The sequence below is a fragment of the Dromaius novaehollandiae genome, chromosome 3 (genome assembly GCF_036370855.1).
Source record: "Dromaius novaehollandiae isolate bDroNov1 chromosome 3, bDroNov1.hap1, whole genome shotgun sequence".
NCBI lineage: Eukaryota > Metazoa > Chordata > Aves > Casuariiformes > Dromaiidae > Dromaius > Dromaius novaehollandiae.
Window position 1 is genome coordinate 1,952,213 of NC_088100.1, and position 16,531 is coordinate 1,968,743.

The 16,531-nt window shown below is 64.8% G+C and overlaps 1 protein-coding gene across 3 annotated transcripts; it reads right to left on the reverse strand.

The window, feature by feature from the left end:
- Positions 1 to 454: 454 nt before the first annotated feature.
- EFR3B (EFR3 homolog B) lies at positions 455 to 15,511 on the reverse strand. 3 transcript variants are annotated; one of them, XM_064508232.1, is made up of 23 exons: positions 15,356 to 15,511; positions 11,308 to 11,384; positions 11,080 to 11,207; positions 10,829 to 10,979; positions 9,737 to 9,858; positions 8,827 to 8,976; positions 8,248 to 8,382; positions 7,963 to 8,041; positions 7,506 to 7,641; positions 7,127 to 7,288; positions 6,757 to 6,868; positions 5,314 to 5,365; positions 5,016 to 5,188; positions 4,476 to 4,551; positions 3,795 to 3,956; positions 3,302 to 3,433; positions 3,136 to 3,203; positions 2,619 to 2,746; positions 2,411 to 2,502; positions 1,935 to 1,983; positions 1,717 to 1,836; positions 1,558 to 1,607; positions 455 to 1,425 (listed from the first exon to the last, which is right to left on the reverse strand). In XM_064508232.1, exons 1-23 carry the CDS (start codon positions 15,360 to 15,362, stop codon positions 640 to 642), a joined length of 3,147 nt encoding a protein of 1,048 aa, XP_064364302.1. In that variant the 5' UTR covers positions 15,363 to 15,511; the 3' UTR covers positions 455 to 639. The 3 variants fall into 3 exon arrangements, with proteins under 3 accessions (XP_064364302.1, XP_064364304.1, XP_064364303.1); XM_064508234.1 differs by having other exon boundaries at positions 1,186 to 1,425; positions 1,717 to 1,820; XM_064508233.1 differs by having other exon boundaries at positions 1,186 to 1,425; positions 1,717 to 1,823.
- Positions 15,512 to 16,531: the final 1,020 nt, after the last annotated feature.

Below are 16,531 nucleotides of genomic sequence, written 5' to 3' on the forward strand. Positions count from 1 at the left end.
GGGCTCTCCAACCGTGGCTCTGGCTTTTGCAAATGGGCTCGTGCGGCCGAGGGGTGAGAAAAACCCCCCGGAAACCAAAAAAAAGAGCCAGGACTGGGAGAGGTGCCTGGAAATTTGGGGGGCGGGAGGGAGAAAACGGGCGATTTTGCAAGTGCGGGTCGGGCTCCAGCCTTTCGGGGAAGCAGCAATTTGTGAAAGGAGGCGCTTGCTTCGTTCGGCGTCCGGGGAACATCCGAAAAGCAGGTGAGCCCTGAGGAAGAGGAGGCAGATCCTAAGCGCGGGGCTGGGGAAGGCTCGTCCGCAGCCGAGACCATCCTCCTCCTCACCCCATGCCTTCCTCCAGCCCGGCTGCAAGAGGATGGGATGCAGAGGAGCCCGGCTCCGGGCCCAGCTGTGTATTTGCAAGAGCGACGGCAGGGACGGTGCCGCGCGGGTGCAGACAGACCAGAGCCGCTAGCGTGGCGACATCGACATTTATTTGAAAAGGGCAGAAAGATGGTGCATTTGGAAATACCGACCGGTGCCGGGCCCTGAAACGCCGACCTGGCAAGCGCACGTCCCCGGCCGGCTTCCTACAACTCTCCTTTATCATATACACACCCACGAGTGGCTCAACTAAACGATGTACCAAGGGGTCACTCACACTGTGGCATTTACAGGTGGAGCTGGGTCCCAAAAATGCAGCGCTGAGTGCAACACCGGCTCCGGCGGGGCGCAGGGGACACAAGGGGACCCCAAGGAAAGGGGCGAGACGGGGGGGGCTGAAAAACCAACCAGGTTTCCAGCCGGAGCCTCCCGCTCCTGCCCCTTCCTACGTTTTCCAGCCTGCGGTTTTGCTCCGACGGGCTGGTCCGTCCCGCGGTCGCGTGAAGCGAGAGGCCCTGGTTTATTGCCCCCCCTTCCTCCCCCGTGGGGCTGGAAAGGGCAATTCCAGCACTTCCAAGGGGAACGCTTGCTTTTTTTTGTTGTTGCTGTTTTTCTAAGCAGATTAAGCAAATAACCCCTTCGAGCCGCTTGCGGAAGGACGCGGATCCCAGCAGCCCCAGGGAAGCGCAGCAGCGCGCCATGGCCGCGGGAATTCCCGGGAAGCTGCGGCGCCGCTCGCCCCGGCGTTACCCTCTCCCAGCCCCGACGCGGGAGAGGCGCGGGATAACGCCCGGCGGAGCGACGGCCGTGCCGGCTGCCGGGAGCGCCGCGGATCTCCCGCACGAACCCCGTTTTGCGCTGACCCCGGCGCCCGGAAAGCGGCGCGGAGGAGGGAGCTCGGCAAAAGGCAGCGCGGGCTCCTCGGCATCCCGCATCTTCCAAGGCGGCCGCCCTCAGTACACGCACAGGTCCGGGAACTTCATCTCGTACACGGGGATGGAGTGGCTCTGCGGCTGGCCGTAGGCGGCCGTGATGGTGCCGGAGGGGCTCGGCGGGGGCCTGGGGGCGGCGGAGAGGGGAGGTGTTGGTGCACGGAGGGGTTTGCGCGGGTGCAAAGCCCGACGAGGGAAAGGCACCCGCGCAGCGCGGCCGCTCGCGCCGGGAAGACCCGGGCAAGGTGCCCCGGCTCACCGTATGGTGATCTCGAAGATCTGGTTGAGCTTGCTCTGCAGCAGCGTCGCCTGCAAGAGAGCGAGGGCGGCCGTGGCGGCTCCGGCGCAACCCACGGCCGAGCACGGGGTGCAAGGCGATGTGGGGGGGGCAATGGGTGCCGCGGCGGCCCCGACTCACCCGGGCACCGCAGTGGGCAGCGATCTCCTCGAACGGGGCTTTCTGAAACTTCTCCACCACCTGCCGCCTCCGCTCCCGCTCCTGCTCCTCCACGGCGACGCCGTCTGCTAGAACGCAGGGCTGGCATCGCCGCTCCGGCAGCGCCGGGGCCACGGACCCCCCCGGGACGCCCCGGCAGGCAGGACGGTGCCCGCCGCGCCGCCGGCTGCCTCGCTTACCTATCGCCTTCTTCAGCGTCTCGTAGGTGATCTCCTCCGCCGGGGCTCGCTGGAGGAAGGGGAAAGAGCAGCCGAGGCTGAGCACGGCGGGGCCCCCGCGGGACCTCGGCTCGCCCTGGACCGGCACCGCGCTCCTGCCCCTCCTCGAGGAGCAGGGACACCTTTCCCGGCACGCTGGGCTCTGCCCGGGTGCTTTTCCAGGTTGGATTTCCCTGGATCACTCCCCAAAGGCTCCCATCGCGACAAAACACGTGTACAGGGAAAATAAGGATTCGCCACGCAAGCGGCGGCGTGAGACCCTTCCTCCCGCACCCGGGGCTGATGACGGGCGCGCTGGGAGCGCTGGGACCAGCTCGGATGCGGACGGGGGTATCGTGGGCTCGTTCACGCAGCCAAGGAGAAAATCAGAGAGGGTTTAACCATGCAAAAAGTGCGCGGTGCCGAGGGGAAGCTGTCGCCCCGGGGTGCCGCGGTACCTCCTCTCGCTCGGGACTGTTCCTCGACTCCACCTCGACCTGCAGGGAGATGGTCTCGCCGATGCTCTTCCTCTTGGACAGGCGATCCTCGTCTGCGGAGGGAGCCGCGGGAGCTGAGCACGGCCACCCCGGGGGACGGGGCCGCACAGGGCAGGCCGGCGCTTGGGCACGGTGTCCCCAATGCCCCAGGGTAATGGGACGCGCGTACCCGTCAGCTGGGGGACGTAGGGCGTGCTGAGCCGGTCCGAGTTGTAGCCGCTGCCTCCCAGCACCTCGCTGATCTTGCTCTGCCGGAAGAAGACCTCGGGGCCGAGGCGGTCCAGGCTCCTGCTCAGCCTACGGGGAGGGAGGAAACCCGGCAGAGACAGCGGCACCTCTCCCGAAACCGCGCTGGGTTGGAGGGATGGTGGCCAGCCCCTCTGGGGGCAGGAACCGGGGGGCTCGCAAGGCTTCGCTTAGCTCCGGCACAGCAGGACACACTGGGTTATCTCTGTGTCCGCGGGCACAAAACCAGAGAGAACCCAAAAAATCCTCAATCAGCCCCAACCCATCACGATGGATGCGGGTTGGCCCTGCGCTCAGCCATGGAGCATCATCCCAAGCCGGGGATGAGGCAGCCGCGGGCACGCTAAGGGCTGCTAATCCCAAAAGCGCCGAGCTCTTGGGGCTGCCGATCCCTTGGGACCGGCCGGCAGGAGCAGGCGCTTTCCAGCGGAGCCTCTTACCTGGGTCTCTCCACAAACACGTCCTCGGGGAGCAGAAACGGAGCCTCCTTCTGCCGCATCTGGATGACCTGCAAAAAGGAAGCGGGGAGCCGAGTTCGTCCCCCGCGGCCGGCCAGAGCGGCCACGGACACAGCTCCGTGCCCGTGCCCTCGCTGGGCCCACGCACGTCGTGGATGTGCTGGCAGAAGGTGGGCACGGTGGTCAGCTGGCTGATGAGGTTCAGGTAGGCTGCGCCGAGGGCGTAGAGAGCGCAGCGGTTGTACGCCGGCAGGTTGTCCTCGTTGATCTGGGCGATCTCCTGCAGTGGAAACGCAGACCCCGCAGGGTGGGCATGGTCGAGGCACCAGGGGGGTCTGACCATGGCGTTTCAGAGGCCCCTGGGGTTCAGACAGATGCCCAGACTCCAAAACTGGCGTAAAATCCCCACCGGGACTCCAAAACTGGCTCAGCCCCTCGTTGCACATTGCTGTCCCTGGTCGGCATCACCACCACAGGGCCACCTCCAGCCCTTGGCCACCGCAAGGCCACCTCCAGCTGAGCAAACCTCCAAGCCCGCTTCGTTAACACCCTCCGTGAGCCCCCGCAGGAGACCCGGCCACGGTGCCCCCACGGGGTCCGCGCACCCCACGGTGCTCAGCCCGGCTCCGCCACGAGCCTACCTGCACCGCCAGCACCAGGCGGATGAGGTCCACCACGACCTCCTCGTTAGCCAGCTCGATGCTGATGAGCACCAGCATGCTGTAGAGCGCCTCGTAGTGAGCCTGCGCGTTGCTCTCCTCCTTGCAGGTCAGGTAGATGTGGCGGTAGAGCTGCTGGGCGTGCTGCGGGGACAGGGAGGCAGGCGGTCACCCCGCGAGCACCCGCGCCGTGGGGAGAAGGAGAAGCGGCAGGGCCCACCCACGCAGCGGGGAGCAGAGCCCGGGAGAGGAGGCTCCGGCTGGAAAAGCTGCTGAGAAGGTGCAGCTCGGAGCACAGCAGGGAAATGAAGCCCTGAGGCACCGCGAGGGGCTCTAGTGCCAGAGGGGTCTGCACCACCTCTGAAAATGTTTGGAAGAGGAGAAAAAAAGATATCAGGAAACTTGGAAAACCACTTGATAAACAGCATTTGGGATAGCAGCACATCCTGGGGTGCTCGTTCCTTGGGGAAAATGGCAGGTCTGAGGAGGACGCCAAGCATCAAGCACTGATGGAGACGAAATGCCACCAGCTTTTCCTAGGGACATCCCCAGGTTTAGAGGCACCAGGAGACTCCTCCCGTCCCCATGTGACTTGGGGAAACTGAGGCATAGTCCTCCCACCAGTCAGCATGGGGACAGCTCGACCGCAGGCCCCGGCACTACCTTCTTCATGAAGACGGTGTCTTGGCGCGAGCACTTGTCCACTTTCAGCTTCAGCACGGAGATGTCACTGATGGTGCTGCAAGGAAAGGCCAAGGGAAGCTCAGGAGGTGACGGAGGGAGGACACGGGGTCCCCACATGCCTCCACACGCCTGCAGAGCTGCTGCCCAGGAATGAGCTGTCTAGGAGGAACCGAGGCAGGAAGCCAGCGGTGGGTTTTAAAACCCAGCTGAGCAATTTGGACGTCCAGGAGCACCGAGCCAAATCACCATAGGATTTCATGTTGGTGGCACTCAGAAATACTAAGCCAAGTTGACAACAAAAATGCACATGCAAAATGGATTAGCAGGACCACATCAAACCCCATGGAGGTATCTTCATCCGGGACTACAGCGGCCTTAGGATCCAGCTTTGATCCTCTCCAGAGCACAGCTAGCTAAAGCCAGCGCTGGCAGCACCGGCACCCCATGGGCCGGCCCACGGGGACGCGATGTGGCCAACGAAGCCACCGAGGAGGCGATGCTCGAGACGTCGGGAGATACCTGATGGTGGAGAACTTGTGGCGGTTCCCGTGGCGGTCGATGAAGCTGATGAGGATCTCGAGGACGAAGAGGCGGATCTCAGCATCCTCCATGAGGGCAGCGGAGAGCAGCCTGTCCAGGAAGGAGCTGGGAAGCGCCGTGAGCATGTTGCTGCACTGGAAGCCCAAGGAGACCTGCAGGAGGAAGGGGGACAACATGACAGTGCCACTCGAGGGGTTAAAACACACCGGAGAAACACAGGCGGAGAAGACCTAGTGGTTCAGACTCCCTGGATGCAGGGACAGCGACGTGTCCGTACCTGGAGGAGGGACTTCAGGAGCATTATCTGCGTCAGCCGATTCCGGTTCTCGCTGCAGGGAGAGAAGAAACGAAGGGTAAAACCTGGGTGAAAACAAATCAACCCTCCTTCCACACCCAAAGGGTGGAAAAGCCTTGGATAGGGCAAAAGCACTTCCCCAGGAGTCACCGTGGCATTCAGCCGTGCTGCAAAGGACTCGGGCGAACAGGCCCCAGACGTAACAGCCTGCAGCGATGCATTTTTGCATCGCTTTTTGCATTCATCCTGCCAGGCAGCAGAAACCAGGCAGCGTTTGCACCCTCCGGGCACGCACAAGCTGCACCGGGACGACAAACCTCACCAGAATGCCGCTTCGGGGCTGTGCGTTATTTTATGCAAAGAAACAAAATCCCCAATTCTTTGCTGTCTTTCCCAATCCTATATGGGAAGGACGAGACCTGCAAAGCTCCCGAGGGATGTCCAGGTTGCACCATCGCCCGAGACCCGCTGCCTGTGCTGCCCACAAGCCCCATCCTTTGTATGGTCTCAGCTAGGACTCAAAACCTCTCCCGGAGCAAGCTCGCGAGCTGATAAACCAAAATGCAGCCTGGCACATCCAGCCTGGCACGGAGAAGGTTTGCACAAACCAGGAGCAAATCCGGGTGCCAGGGAATCACCCCAGCGGGAGCGCGACGCAGAGCGGGTGACGGGGATCGCTGCTGGCTGGCAGCGCGTCTCCCGGCAGCCGGCAAAGTCTCTCTCCCGTCACCGACAAGTGGGAACAGCCTGACCGCGCTCCGGAGATAAATATAGCACGCAAGTCTGTTTGCGGCCTTATTTACGTCTCTCAGCGCCGTTACCCTCGCTCCAAATAGCGCGCTCGTTTTCTGTTCCCACACTTCTCCCGCAATTATGTCGTTTGGGTGTTTTCCTGCCCTTCCTCCAGCTCCGGCTCCCACTCGGTGCCGACAAAAGCTTTGACGCGGCTCGGAGGGGCTGGCGTGCGAGGAGGCAGCAGTGAGAGCAGCCGGTCCTCCCTCGCAGGGCGCTCCCCTAGTTTTTATTCTTTCTTCCCTGCTAATTTTGGGCGAAGCCCCAGGACCGAGCTCCAGACAGCCAAATCTCTCGACAAGCCCCCAAACTGGAGCGGAGGAGATGCCTGCTGCATCACTGCTCATATCGCCCTTCTCCCCGTGATGCTCCAGCGTTTCAAGGGGCCACGGGACAGCAAAGCATTTTAAATAAGGATCTGGCATCGCTCTCCTTCCCTTCGTCTCCAGGGGAAGCTTTCAATATTCAGAGTACCCCAAAATGCACCTGCCTCCTACCCTGACCTCGAAGGACCACCACCAGGCTCTGGTGGGACCAGCCCATCCTCGCCGGACACAAGCACATCCAAAGCCTTCGCAGGAAAGCAGGGCGGAGGGGAGGAAGAGGAGGGGAGGGAAAAGCATCCGTTCTCACCCGGCTTTGCCAGCCTCAATGGCCTGGTGCAGCGAGGGCAGCGGCACCTTGCTCATGATGAAGAGCATCACCTCGGAGCGCTGGTAGGTGGGCAGCGTGCTGGCGAAGGACCCTGCGGGGACGAGAGCGCGCGGGCAGCGTGCGGGGCGCAGCCGGAGCCGGTGCCCACGAGCTGCTTCTTGCACCCCTGCCCTTTTCCTTGGGGTGTTGCAAAGACCTGGGAAAGTCCAACCAAAAGTGGCCCTGCAAAATGCCTCTTCCCTCCCCAAGGAGGGCTTCCCTCCCCAGGCTGCTCCCACCCGCCCTCTCCCCGCCGCCGCGGATAACGGGCAGCTTTTCCCAGGAGGCTTTCACCGCGGGAGCGCCTCACCTATGGTCTTGATGACGGCCTCCTGGAACATCCTCTCCTCGTGCTCCTTGATCATCTTGGAGCTGCCGATGCCGGCGCCGTCGTAGCTGCCGGTCAGGGCGTAGTCGATGCTGAGCCGCAGCTGCCGCAGCAGCGTGTTGAACACCTCCAGCACCGTGGGGCCTGCGCCGGCGGGAGGGGAGCAGACGCGCGGCACGCTCAGCCCCGGGCAACCCCGGCCCCGTGCGTTTGCAGCACGGCGGGCCGCGAGGCAGACGAGGGGACACCAGGGTCCCTTTGCCCCCGTGCAAAGGGCTGGCGTTGCACCCAGGCACCCAAATTTAGGCGGCCACGTGCCCGGACTCGCGCCGCGCTGCAAGGGCGCCCGCCGGCCGCTTACCCACGGAGCCGGAGGCGGCGATGACGGCCGCTTCGGAGAGCACCTCCACGATGCCGGCGCGCACCGTGGCCGCGCTCTTGCTGTTGGCGTCCAGGTGCCCCAGGAGCTGCTGGATCACGAGGTGCGAGTGCTGTGGCTGCAGGGACCGGGAAAAAGCATCCTAAAGGGCTGTTCGGGTCTACGGACGCAACGGTTAATCCTGGGGACGCCCGGGCGAAGGGATTTGGGTTTCGCCAGGGTTTCCCCAAGGCGTCCGCACTTGCAAGGTGCGTTAACGGGATTTTATAAAATCCAATCACGCCGTAAAGGGTTTTAGGCAGTTTACAGGATTAGAAACGCCGAACGCAAGCAGCGGGGCGGCGATACACTGCTGCACGCAGCCGGCCCCGGGGCCGGCGAGCGGAGGGGTGGGGGGTAGGTTGGGGGCCCGGGACCCACCGCCCCACCGACCGCCCACCTGGATCGAGTACATGATGATCTTGAAGCAGCGGATGGCGAAGGTCTTCGGCTCCCACAGCGTGTGGTTATCCAGGTGGCTGGGGACAGACGGAAACGGGGGGGGACGGTGAGCACGGGCGCCCCAGACCCCAACGCCCGCAGGGACGCGGGCAGCACCGAACGCCGGGGACGGCCCGGAGCAGCAGGGAGCAACCGGCTGGCCGTTCCCCCGTGCCTCAGTTTCCCCCACAGCTAAATCGCGGGGCTCGCACGGGGACGGGACTCGCACGGGGCTGGGACTCACATGAGGACGGGCTTGATGGCGTTCTTGATGTTGCCGTAGGCCGCCCGGCCCAGCAGCTCCCGCAGGCAGCGCTCCGCCAGCTCCGTGGGGCTCTCCTTCTCCTTCTCGGTGGCTTGCAGCGGCGAGGGCGAGCGGCTGCGGGGAAGCACAAACACGGCAAATGCTTTTTCCACCTTGATCTTTCAGTTTATAGGAAAAAGGAGGGGGGAGGAGAAAAAAAAAAAAAGGCCAAAAGCTGGCTTCCCGGTGCCGATGCATCTTTCCTGACCTTCACGAGGAAAATCCCAGGAGGAATTCACACCTGCTGCCCCTCTGCCAGAGGGACAGGGAGCAAAGCTGCATTTCAGCCCCTGCAATTTATCCTTCCTGGATTTAAACTAACCTCCTAAGCAGCGTTTCGGCAGCAATCCCTCGCACGGGGGTTCAGCCAGCCGAACGGGAGCATCCAGGCAGCTTGAAGCCTTTGCAATGGTCGTCCTCGAGCTGCGGGGCAGCTTTTTTCCCCCCGGTGCAAGACGCAGGCACGCGGCAGCCCCGTAAAACGCAGCGGAAAGCAGCCACGGTGCCGCAGGCACTCACCTTTCGGCCTCCTCCGCGTGCTGCAGGTTGAAGAGCAGCGAGGGCACGATCTTGTCCATGTGCTGCGGGTCCCAGATGTTGGCTTGGAGCTCGTCGTTCACCGTCTTCCTCACCACCCCTTGCAGGCCCTTAATGCCGGACATCCGGATCCTGGGCAGCAATTGGCACAGGAACGTTATACATATAGAGAGAGATAGATATAAAAAGAATGTATTATTTTATATTTATACGCACGTGCATGCACGCTCTGCTCTCCGATACGGCGATGCACAGGGGGTTTTGCTGTCCCTCCCCCTCCAATTCCCAGCAGCAGGAGAGCAGAGCTGCATCCAGTGGGATGCAAGACACTTGGGAAACCTAGGTGCCTTTTGCCACCTGCATCTTTTGATTCAGATACCCTCAGGCAGGTTTAGCCTGCGAGAGTCATCGCTAAAAACCTCCCTACACAGCAAAACGCACCGAAACCGGCCCCTCGAGGCCCACCGCTAACGCCGGGAAAGAGAGCACGGGTTTATCCACGGAAATAAATGCACGAAAGGGCAAGTGGAAATAACGAGCCTCCTGCATTATTGCTGTATTAAGGAGAAAAAAAATCAGTGGTCGGCACCAGCCAGCACGGCTCTGAAAAAGAGTAATTTTGCTAAAGAAGAAAGAGCAATTGAGGAGGGGGGAAAAAACAAAATCATCCCTTCCAGGGCAGGGCCATAGGAGCTGCCAGTGCCGGGCCATTTTGAGCACTGGGTGTTTTTAAGCACGCTGCTGAGAGGCCCGGCTTTGGCAGCAGCGAGCGGCATTAATCCAGCTGCTTTATTCCTAATTAATCCTCCCGGGATGCATTTCCCGTCGCAGCAAAGCGCTGCCTGGAGACGAGAAACGCCGGAGGCTGCGGCCGCCGGGGAGCCGCGCTCACTTGGTGCGGACGTCCGGGTCGTCGTGGCTGGAGTGGCACATCTCGCTGAAGCGGGACACGAAGAAGTCGTAGCTGCGGTGGTAGGACGGCGTGTCCTCCTCGATGTTGGCAAACTTCACGAACTGGGAGGGGAGAAAAACGGGGGGGTCAGCGGGTGCCGGACCGGACCGCCCAGCGGCACCCAGGACCAGGAGGGCCACGCCGCCGAGCCCGCGCGCTTCCTCCTCCCGCTCCAAGCTCTGCCACGTGCCCAGAGGCCGTTGCCATTTTTCCTAAGTTTTTTCTTTTTTTTTTTCCTGGCAGGCAGGAAAAACGGCACCGGGACGCGCGGATGGTCCAGCGGAGGCGGCAGCCCCAGCCGCAGGGCTTTGCCTGCTGTTTCCCCTGCGGGAAGGAGCGGGGGGGATGTGAGCAGCACGTTATCCCTCTTCCCAGGGATAACACAGCCAGCTATAAATACACCAGACATAAATACATCACAAGGCGAACACGGAGGAGGGGGAAGAGCTGCTTAAATTAAGGATCGGCATCGATCTAAGGAAGAAATGAAACGGGAGCGGCGGTGTGCTGGAAATCCGACGGCTGCCTGCCAAAGGAGGGCGGCTGCCCAGCCTCTGCGCCCACCTCCATCCCTGGGAATGGCCTTTGCATCCCCCAATTTTCCCCAAAAATTCCTCAGCTCCCGCCGGCAGGGAAGTTTTGGGATGCGGGATACCTGCCAGGTCCATCCCGGTGCCGCGGGAGCTGCCGGTGGCCCTGCTCCCGCGGCTTTCCCGGGCAGCGGGGTTTCGGCACGGCACCGAAACGCCCCATGCGGCCGCTGCCAGCTCCGAGCGAGCGATCGATGCGCCGGCTTTTCCCGACGGCTGCGGATTAATAGGTTTGCCGATGGGAAGAGTAGCAGTGCTTTCAACCGGGAGCGACTGGCATCGGCTCCTCCTAAACCCCCTCTTAAGACGCAGCAGGGACGGATGCTCGGCAGCCTCTGCGCCGTCCAGCCCCGAATCCCCCAAAGAGGGGGGAAATGGGTATTCGGACCCAAATCTTTTCCCAGTGGGGGGTCTCCCGCCCGGGTGCCGCGCGGCCCCTCACCGAGTTGGTGCCCAGGATCTGCAGGTTGGGCTTCTCCGACTCCAGCAGCTTGGCCACCATCTTGAGGAAGCTCTCCACGAAGAGGTTGATGCTCTGGCAGTGGCAGGCCATGAGGAGCTGGTCCAGCGCCTCCATGGCGATGCACACGTACCTGGGGAGCGGAGCGCAGCGCGCCCGAGTCACGGCCCGCGGGGGCACCCGGCGCCGCCCCCCCGGCGGCATCCCCGAGGCTCCCGCCCGCCGGCCCTTACCTGTAGCGGTGCCGGCTCACGTCCCTGATGAGGCGCTCGGAGAGGTAGGCGCCGATGCGATCCAGCTTCTCCGGGGCGGACAGGGCGTAAAACGTCAGCTTCTCCATGTTGGTCTTCACCAGCCCGTCCTGCAAGAGAGCAGCTCGCGGCGGGCTTCGGAGGAGGCAGCCCCCCCCACACACACACACCCCGCCCCGGCGCCCATCGGCGCGGCGTCGTGGCGCTCACCTCCGGGTCCTCGGGGAAGATGTTGTCCACCAGCCTCTTGTAGCGGGGCCGCAGGGCACCGCAGCAGCCGCACACGCCTGCGGGAGAGGGGACGGGTGAGCGGCGCGGCGGGGGCCGGCGGATGCCCCCGCTGCGGAAACACTCCCGCGGCACCGCGGGCTGCTGAAGACGGGCAGGAGAAGGCTTTCCTTAAGGCGAAACAAGGAAAAAGCTGTTTGCAGCCCCAAAGTGGATTTGCATTAATGCCCGCAGGCACCGGCCGGGATTTCAGGGCTTTCCGAGCCCCTGGGACCCCCCTGGGCGACGGGCTGAGGCGCCAAACCAGCCCTGAGCATCTTCCACGTGGGCTGTTTTGGGGACGCCACGAGCTTGCACGAGGTTTCCAGCCGGTTGCAATCCCAAAAGACGGACCAAGATGAGCCATTGCCTTCCCAGCATGGAAAATCAAACATCCCAGACAAGAGACCGGCCCGATGGTACCAGCTGAGAACTGGAGACGGCCCCAGCTCGGCTCCCGCAACGGCCGCTCACATTCACACCAGCCCTCTGCCCTTGGGTCTCTCCTCATTAATCCCCTTCCCTTTCCCTGTTTTAATTGCAGCTCAGCAATAAACACGGCATGGGGAAAGCTTACGGCCGTATTATCTGCGGCCTCGAGTTCGCTTAAGCGGGGCACTCCAACTGATTGCAAATAAATCTTAATTAAATCACGCCAAAACTCTCATTAGACCTAATATCCCACGACGGGCGCCCCGGGAGCTCTCGCGCGGAAAATCTCCGTGCCGGAGATTGGAAACGGCACCTGGCGCTATTTGAGTCGGCCCGGTGACCCTTCGCTCCTGGGCGGGCAGTGGGATGGAGTGGGGCGGAAAAAAAGGAAAACGAGCCAAAATCGGGGGAAGGAGCAGTGCTAGTGGGGAGGAGGGATGGATGCGGTGCCCTGCGAGCTTTTCCCCATGGGGAAAAGCCTGGAGGTGCCAGCAGGGCCGAGCGCTCTCCCGAGGGAAAGGGTTTGCTTGGGAGCATCCTCCGAGCTGCTGCCGCCGGGGAACAGCGGCGTGGGAAAAGCGCAGGTTTTGCTCCAATTTCCCTCTGTTTTGCCCCAGCAGCCGGGGCCGATCCCGATGCAAATCCGCACTGCGCCTTGGGCCGCCAAAGCCGCCCTTTAAGCCGGCCGAGCTCTCTAATCGCGTTTAAAAGAGCCCGACGGGGCGCGGGGGAGGCGCGGAGCCATGCGTGCACCGATCCCGCCCGGTCTCAGCGAACGCGCCGCCTTCCCTCAGCGCTCGCAGATCCAGCCCCGGCGACACCGGGATGCAAACCGTCATGGACCCAACGCCAGCTCGCGCTCGGGGAAGGGGAGTTAAGCGCTTTAAGGGGCAGCTGGTCCCGTTACACAACCCGCAGCAGCAGGAAACCCAGCTCGCTCCGGCGGGGATGAACGGGGCAAAGATAACTCCCTCCCGGGAGAGGGAGGATGGTTAAAACCACGTTAACGGCCCTTCGCGTGCCGCTCTCCCGCAAGTTTGTCCACTCTGGGGTTTTTTGAACCCGAATCGTTGCCGTGCAGCCGGTCCAGACCTGGGCCCAGGCCGGCTCGCAAGCACGAAAGCTTTTTAAGGAAGGAAAAGAAAAAAAAGGGAAAGAAAGAGAGCGATTTTTGCATGTTTAACAAAAAGCACAAGCAGGACCTTTGTGAGAGGCTGGCCACCCGCGTTCCTGCGGTTTCCCGTTTCCCCATCGCAGGCCAAATCAAAGCCCACAGCCGGTTTCGGGCGTTTCGGCGGAAAACCCTGCCAAACGCCCTCGGCAGCGGGACAGACGCGTGCGGGAAGCGCCTGTCGCCGCTCTCCCCTGCCGCAGCCCCCGGGAGCAACCCACGGCACCGCCGGCACCGGCCCCTTTTCCTCCGAGGGCGCCGGATTAATTTGCAGATCGTTTAGTTAAAAAGCGCAGGGGAAAAAAAAAAAAAGAGGGAAAAAAAAAATCTTAATTGCATTTCACATTCCCCCGCTGAGCCATCCAGCCCGCGGAGCGCTGCTTATTTACTGCAAAAAACGGTGCAGCCGCGGCTCCCTGGCACGCTGCAGCCCCCGAAAAGCCTCGCTTCCCCCTGCCCCACTGCCACCGCCACCGAGAAAAGGGAACCTGCTCCGTCTCCAGTGCCGCCGGCGTGGGAGGAGGCGGCGCACGCGGAAAGCGGCCTCGCAAACACAGGGATGCGGCGACGGGCGCGTTCGGAGACCCTTTTTGGGTGGGTTTTGGCATTAAAATTGTCCCTCCTGGAGAGGATGATGGGCCTCCGGCTCCCGCGCTGCAAACCCATCGGCGAAACCTCCTCCGCGAACGGCCTCATCCTTCCCGCAGGCCGGGAGACGGTTAAAAAGAGCGATTAAAAAGATACCGATAATCCGGCGCCTGCCTAATGCACCTTTCGTCCCCGGCAGCCCCCAGAGCTTGCCGGCTCCTGGCCGCTCTCCAGGCCCGGACCCGGCTTTCGCCCCGGCATCGCTTCCCGGCTCGGGGGGACGGGGAGCTCGGGGGGCACCGGGGCCGGATCCCCCCGTGGCTCCCGGCGCGGAGGGTGGTCGCGTGCTCCGGGCTGCTGCGGAGAGCTCGGATGACGGCAGCGGCTCCCCGCAAATCCCCATTGGCGAGCAGCAGAAATCGCCCCAAAATATATATATATATATATATATATATAAATAAAGCGGTGCCAACCTGGACGTGACCGGGATGGGGAAGGTGCCGGCCGGAGCAGGGCTGGCTCCCGGGAAGGGCACCTCCTGCACCAGGAGCATCGCCGGCCCGGCGGCGGGGTGAGGATGCGCCGAGCCCCGGGGGGGCGGCGGGGGGCCGGGTCCCCGACGGGAGCTGCCGCAGGCAGGCGGGCAGCGTTTCCCCCCCCTCCTTCCCTCCCTCCTCATTTTGCGGGTGGAAAAATACCAGCTGGGAGACCTGGATGACTCAACAGAGGCCCCGGAGCAGCCGGAGGCGGCCCGGAGGCAAGCAGCGGGGGCCGAACCCCACTTTCCCGGTGTCCCCCCCCTCCCGGCTCCCGGCTGAGAGCAGGCTCCGCTGAAGCGGCCCGGTGGCCCTGTGGGACCCCCCCGGGCTGAGGCCCCCCTCGGCTGGCATCCACGGGGAAGGATGCTCGGGAGGCGGGTGGGGAGGATATAATATCCCGCCCGGCCCCAAAACCCTTCGGGGGGGGGGGGGGAGTGGGAAAGCAAAGCTCGGAGCGGCTTAATGGCACCGCTGACCCCACGGAGGGGGGGGGAAAGGGGGGGGGCCAGCTGTGCCCACCAGCTGTTCCCCATCAGGCACAGGGTGCTGGCCCCGGGGGGGGGGACCGCCACCCCGAAACCCCCGGGGGGGCCACCCGGGAGCGGGGCGCTGGGGTGACCCCCTGGGGGGGGGCACGGTGCCATATGGGTCCTGTATGGGCGGGTGACCCCCAAAAAACGGGGGGGGGGAATAGGCAGAGCAAGGGGGCCGGGAAGGGGACAATGCCCCACGGGCGCGGTGGGGGGGGGCGGGGTCGCAGCCCCACCGAGGGCCCCGGCGTCCCCCCAGCCCCGGGCTGCACCGTGCCCCGGTACCGGCCCCGCAGGCACCGGCCCGGCCGCCCACGATGCCCCGCTACCGGCGCCGGCCCCGCAGGGGGGCCCGGTACCGCCCCCCAGGACCGGCCCCGCGCTGCACCAGCCCCGCACGGTGCCCCGGTACCGGCTCCGCACTGCACCAGCCTGGCCCCGCTCGGTGCCCCGGTACCGGCCCCGGTACCAGCCCCGCACTGCACCAGCCTGGCCCCGCTCGGTGCCCCGGTACCGGCCCCGCACTGCACCAGTCCGGCCCCGCACGGTGCTCCGGTACCAGCCCCACATGCACCAGCCCGGCCCCGCATGGTGCCTCAGAACCGGCTCCGGTACCGGCCCCGCACGGTGCCCCGGTACCAACCTCGGTACCGACCGCACATGCACCAGCCCGGTCGCGCACGGTGCCCCGGTCCCGGCCCCATATGCACCGCTCCCGGAGCGGCACTCACCGTACATGGCCGCTGCCGCTACCCCGGCCCGGCCCGGCCCGGTTGGGCTCGGCTCGGCTCGGCCCGGCTCGGCTCTGCCCCCCGCGCCGGGCGGGGGCGGCAACGCGGCGGCGGCGGCTCCTCCCACCGGCCCGGCCGCAGCGCCCGCCCCGCCCCCGGGGCTGGCTCGGCTCGGCTCGGCTCGGGCCGCCGCGGGGCCGCTTCGGCTCGGCTCGGCTCGGCTCGGCTCGGCTCGGCTCGGCTCGGCTCGGCCCCGCCCCCGGGGCTGCCTCGGCTCGGCTCGGCTCGGGCCGCCCCCAGGGCCGGTTCGGCTCGGCTCGGGCCGGCCACCGGGGCAACACTGCAGGGGGGCCCGGCCCCCCCGCACCCTGCTCTGCACCCTGCGCCCCACTTCACGGACCCCCCGCCCCACACCGCACGCCAGGCACCCTGCGCCCCACACCATGCACGCTGCGCCCCACGGCATCCGCCGTGCCGCACACCCCGCGCCCCACGCCGTGCCCGAAATCCCGAAATACGGCAGCACGCTGCTGGCGACGGCGCAGGTCGCCGGAGCAGGAACGTGGCGCGTGTTGGACCGGCTTCGGGAGCGTCCCGGCGAGCGGGCAGCGGGGCCCGTTCCCGGGGGACGGCGGGGCGCAGCAATGCACGGCGTTGTGCGGCGCGGCACCAGGCCGTACCACGCAGCGCGCTGCACCGTGGCACCGCGCCACCTCGGAAAACACGCTGGCCCGGAGCCTCCCGGCGATGCCCGCGGCTGGATCCTGCCCCCAGGGCGGCCTGGCCACCACTGGGATGGTCGAGGCCGGGCTGGGCGTCCGGCACGTGGTTCTTCCCGATTTCCAGCACGAGCCAAGGGAGAACAGTTAAACCCTCCCCACCGGGCACACGGGACGCCGAGTCGCTGGGGGCTGCTCTTGGGACACGCGTCCTCTTCCCCACCGAGGGCTCCAAAACGCCCCGCGGGGCTGGGCATGGCGGGCCGGAACGGCGCCGAGACGGACTGCTGCCTCCGGAGGCAGCCCGGGGGGTCCCGGAGGCAGCCGGAGCAGCGGCAGCCATGCCGGGACCCTCCTTTGCCAGGCTCCTCCGTCCCTGGCCCGCGCGCTCCCTCCTTCCCCGCATCCCTCCGCTCTCTCTGCCGTTTCCATGGCCACGGAGCTGCGGCAGCGGAGG